Genomic DNA, 4,225 nt, shown 5'->3' with positions numbered 1-4,225 from the left:
CGGAAAATTGTGTTTCTCGTAAACGCACACGACAGAGGGAACGTTTCTGTCACCTGTTTCTATGTTTCCCTGCGTCGTATGCGTTGGGCCTCAACCGTTAAATTTGAATCTTGTTGAATATTTGAAAAATTAAATTCTTAAATGTTATCTTACACAATCGCTGACAAAGGTTTTCGAGTTAAATGATTGAAAATATTTTGTAATTGAAAATATTTTGAAAATGTTTTTTCTATCTTCATGTTTAAATTGTGTTTTTATATCGTAAAGCCAATGAGCATATTTTATATGCATTTTAGGCTCAATAAATTATCATTATTATTATTAAATATGATTATCAATTTAAACGCAATTTCATTTAAATGTCTCTGTTTTCATCGCGGATTTTTCCCTGTGGAGAAGTATCGAAATGTTGATATTGACTCACGCGACTTTTTATGAATACGATGTCGTCTTTTTTCAAACGGAGAATTTGACAGCAGGTCTTGGCGCGGACCGTCAAAGGGTGGTCTCTTTGCGTGAACAAACCTGAAAGATATCTACCCTAAATGAGTAGTTGTTTATTTATCCATTCGATAAAACTGATCCAGTCGAATGATTTTATTGGAAATAACCAGCTTTCGTTTCTAGTGTATACTAACTAATTCGTAACTTCATGTGTAATCAGTTGAATCACAAAGTACTAAGTACAGTACCTACTTTTGAAAATAGGTGAAAAACTTTCATGTTTCCTAATGCTTTTAATTCTTAGAATACTACAGTGTTTTTTATGTTGCGGTTGGAATTAGTGTTTTATCTAAAGCGCTAAGAAAAATAGCGCTGTATAAATGCATATTTTATTATCATCATTTAATTATTATTCTCAAATTTGTTCTATCAGTTGCACCCGTCTTGGCTTAGGTTTAAGATTAGTCCACGACCAACTAAGCTCTATAGCAAATCTAACAATGTGTAAGACAAGTAGACTATATAGTCTTAAGAATTAAGACAATTTTTCGACTTCAGTCAAAATTGTGCTACTAGCCTCCCATCTTCATTCTCATCCATTAATGGGTATTTTTAGAATGTATAGCGTACCTTCTTCTGACAGAACAAAGGGGTATTTCTTCGCAGGGATGAACCATATTTCATCGGCCTCCATCCTGACGAAAAATGATAAAATACAGGGGCAGGCGCAGGAAAATCTTGTTAACCTAACCTTGATTGGTGGCTAATCCGTGGTTAAGCTAATAAGCTTAAGATAAGAGGCCACGTGAAGACAATAATTAGCTAACGGCGTTTTCCTGCGCCCACTTATGCCTAACCACAGTTTACTACCGCGGTTAGCACTAACAAGGTTTTCTTGCGCCGTCCCCAGATTTATTAGACTGAAAACACTTTTATGATCAATCTAACAACTTAGAATCACTCTTAACCTTTTAGGCCGAATAACCATCAACCGGTTTCAACATTTGAAATCAGTTCATGGTTTCGAATTTTGGTGCAATCGGGGGTTACGGAATACACTGTCAGAAATTTCGGATCTAAATCAGGGTTTCAAACGTACTTCCCTTTGATCAGTAAGATGACCTCGTGTCCCGGATCTCCTGTGTACGTGATAAACGAATGCGGCGGATACACGACGATGCCGTCGGTACATTTAATCAGTTCAATCATTGACGCCTGACACCAATCGCGAAACAAAGGAACCTGAAAAAGTAACGAACGATAAACACCGACTGAAACCGCGTTCGCAGCACAGTCGGACCGACGAAAAAGATGGCTTTATGACGGATTTGGCTGCGTTATAAAACAATGGTATTTTCATTGAACGAACCGGTTTTAAGATCGACCAAAAAAAACGGTATCGATTGGGATTTCAAAGAAACACACACGATATAGAATCCCACATTTAGAAAAGAAACGAAACACGTGAAATCGTTACGGCCCCTTTCCTTTTTGTGAGTGTGTCAGATTTTCTATTCATGCTCCCGCCCGATCAGACATTTTTCTTACATTTTTAAGAGCGTCCGACAAAACGCCTTCGGTGATCAACTGTTTGTCGACGAGTTTCGAGGTCGGTAAATATTTCCTGGTTATGAACCATTGATTAATGTGCATTTCTCTTTTCAATTTACCGATACTTTTAACCGTGTTTTTATCGATAAACAACATAACCGTTCTGAAAGGGAAAATCGTGTAGGTTGGCGCCAGCAGCTACAACACTGTGAGATACCAAATAAATGGATATGAAATAACTGCATATAGACGAGAGAAATCCCACAATAACAAAGCCAAAATTGAAAAATTCTGTATCAGAATGATTGCATTTGAGGAGCGACGTTTCGGCTAACAACTGTTAGCCATCGTCAGGCGTACTGATGATGGCTAACGCCTGATGATGGCTAACAGTTGTTAGCCGAAACGTCGCTCCTCAAATACAATCATTCTGATATAGAATTTTTCAATTTTGGCTTTGTTATTGTGGGATTTTTCTCGCCATCATCATGTCATCATCATACACGGATATTGTGTATCTTCTCGTCTAAACTGCATATAGACTTACTGACTTTCAGCTCGGACAGAAGCAGTAGCCGGAGTGCCGTACAACACTGACACCTCGCCGACAAAATCATTCACATCGATTTCTGCCATTACCGTCTCATCGTTGGCTAGAATTTCTACCCGGCCTTCGACTAATATGTAGATCCCCTGCGCTTCGGAGCCTGAAAAGCACGAACGAAGCGGGAGAGTTTTGCCATAAAATCTAACTAAATATAAGATGATAATATGACATTTATAAAGGCACCTTATTCCAGATCGAATCATGCGCTTGGTTTGTCCACGCTTTAGTTTGAATGTTTACAAATGAGTGGTTATCTTTTGACGAATGAGGTTTTAGATGAATCTTAAAGTAGGAAAGCATCTGTTGCAGTCCGAAAAGAAGTTGAATCCAAAACCATTTCACTTATTGCGCTACTGTGGCCGATGTTTTGGAAGACGATTTTTCAGAAATTCCGAGTTACCCCTCGTCTAAATCAATGATTTATGTACTCCGAGCTCAAAAGCAAATCGAAGCACTATGTGCGGGAAGTAAGAGTACTTCAATGGCTAACTAATGGGACAATTTCCATATAATGTCAGTTAACACCAAAGGCATATTTATTTTTAATTTGGCACCCGATTTCAATCCAACACACTTATATCCAACACAATTTATAGCCAACTTTCGAGTGCATGAGTATTACATGTGTAGGTTTTAACGGTCTCTCGATGGAAGGATAGGGCTCCAGATCCTCGGAAATACCCTGTATAAGTTCGATACATGATTTCGAATATTTGGGATTCGAACCCGACGGTGAACTCGAGACTAATTTGAATAAATTTACATAAGCTAACCGGCTGTGATGAACGTCGTAGTCCTGGCGAAATCTTTCACCGTTGCTTTTTTCGCCACCGAGTCGATGGTTTCGTCGCTGAGCGCGTCGACGAATGGCAGCGTCAACAAACATCGTTCCACTTTCTGCCCGTTGAAAATAAGCGCGCGTAAATTATTCAGATTTCGGTGAGAAATTATGTGTTTTCAAAAAGCCCGACATCAGAACCACTCAATAAGCAGAACATTCGACACCGAGATTATTAAGGATTTATGAATGCTTCAGTCGCACGCCAGTTACATAACCTACCTGTATTTTAGCTACCTCGCTTATTTCACCAGGTTTTGGAACCTGTAAACTAAGAGGTAGATCATTTTTCAACAACAAAAATCGAAAGAAAATACGCGGCATATGCAATTTTCCAATGACGCCGATTGTGCTCCATTTACTAACTATCCATTTTTGTCTTGAATTACGTAAATATTTTGAATAGAAATCAATGAGAATCAGTCCAAACGCGAACTTTGTCTCTCGAGCTTGCTATCAAATTCAATCCATGTATTTTCAATTCTAAAAACTGCAATTCAAATCTGACATCCCCAATGCGAGCTGTGGAAGGGTTTTACCTGTTACGGAGGTATGACGGGAGAGGGCTTAGTGGTTGCCCATCTCCGTTTTCCTGGGTTGCTGAAAACTCGAATTCGTTTAAGGGCGCTAAACCTATCTGGGAGCGAAGACAAATATTTACTCAATGTATGGAAGTGCGAATTTTCCGAAGTCAGCGCTAAAAACTCAAATATTCAACCATCATGTTTAGTATTTCAAAGTAACCAAAAAAACACCTAGAATTTTATGAAGCGTGATTTCGTTTC

The 4,225-nt window shown here is 38.7% G+C and overlaps 1 protein-coding gene across 1 annotated transcript; it reads right to left on the bottom strand.

The window, feature by feature from the left end:
- Window positions 1-1,533: 1,533 nt before the first annotated feature.
- LOC141902231 (cAMP-dependent protein kinase regulatory subunit-like) lies at window positions 1,534-3,764 on the bottom strand. Its single transcript, XM_074789873.1, has 5 exons — window positions 3,663-3,764; window positions 3,376-3,499; window positions 2,543-2,702; window positions 1,993-2,158; window positions 1,534-1,686 (listed from the first exon to the last, which is right to left on the bottom strand). Exons 1-5 carry the CDS (start codon window positions 3,762-3,764, stop codon window positions 1,534-1,536), a joined length of 705 nt encoding a protein of 234 aa, XP_074645974.1.
- Window positions 3,765-4,225: the final 461 nt, after the last annotated feature.

This window comes from Tubulanus polymorphus, chromosome 3 (genome assembly GCF_964204645.1).
Source record: "Tubulanus polymorphus chromosome 3, tnTubPoly1.2, whole genome shotgun sequence".
NCBI lineage: Eukaryota > Metazoa > Nemertea > Palaeonemertea > Tubulaniformes > Tubulanidae > Tubulanus > Tubulanus polymorphus.
Note: the sequence above shows the minus strand (reverse complement) of the source record. Positions and strands in the feature narration are given on the sequence as shown.

Bases quoted from the DNA above. Each gene is read 5' to 3' on its own strand.
- LOC141902231 (XM_074789873.1), bottom strand. From the start codon at position 3,764: ATGCCGCGTATTTTCTTTCGATTTTTGTTGTTGAAAAATGATCTACCT. The intron at 2,703-3,375 runs GTTAGCTTATGT...CGTGCTTTTCAG, and splicing joins TACGACGTTCATCACAGCCG to GCTCCGAAGCGCAGGGGATC. The intron at 1,687-1,992 runs GTAAGAAAAATG...TTACTTTTTCAG, and splicing joins TGTCGGACGCTCTTAAAAAT to GTTCCTTTGTTTCGCGATTG.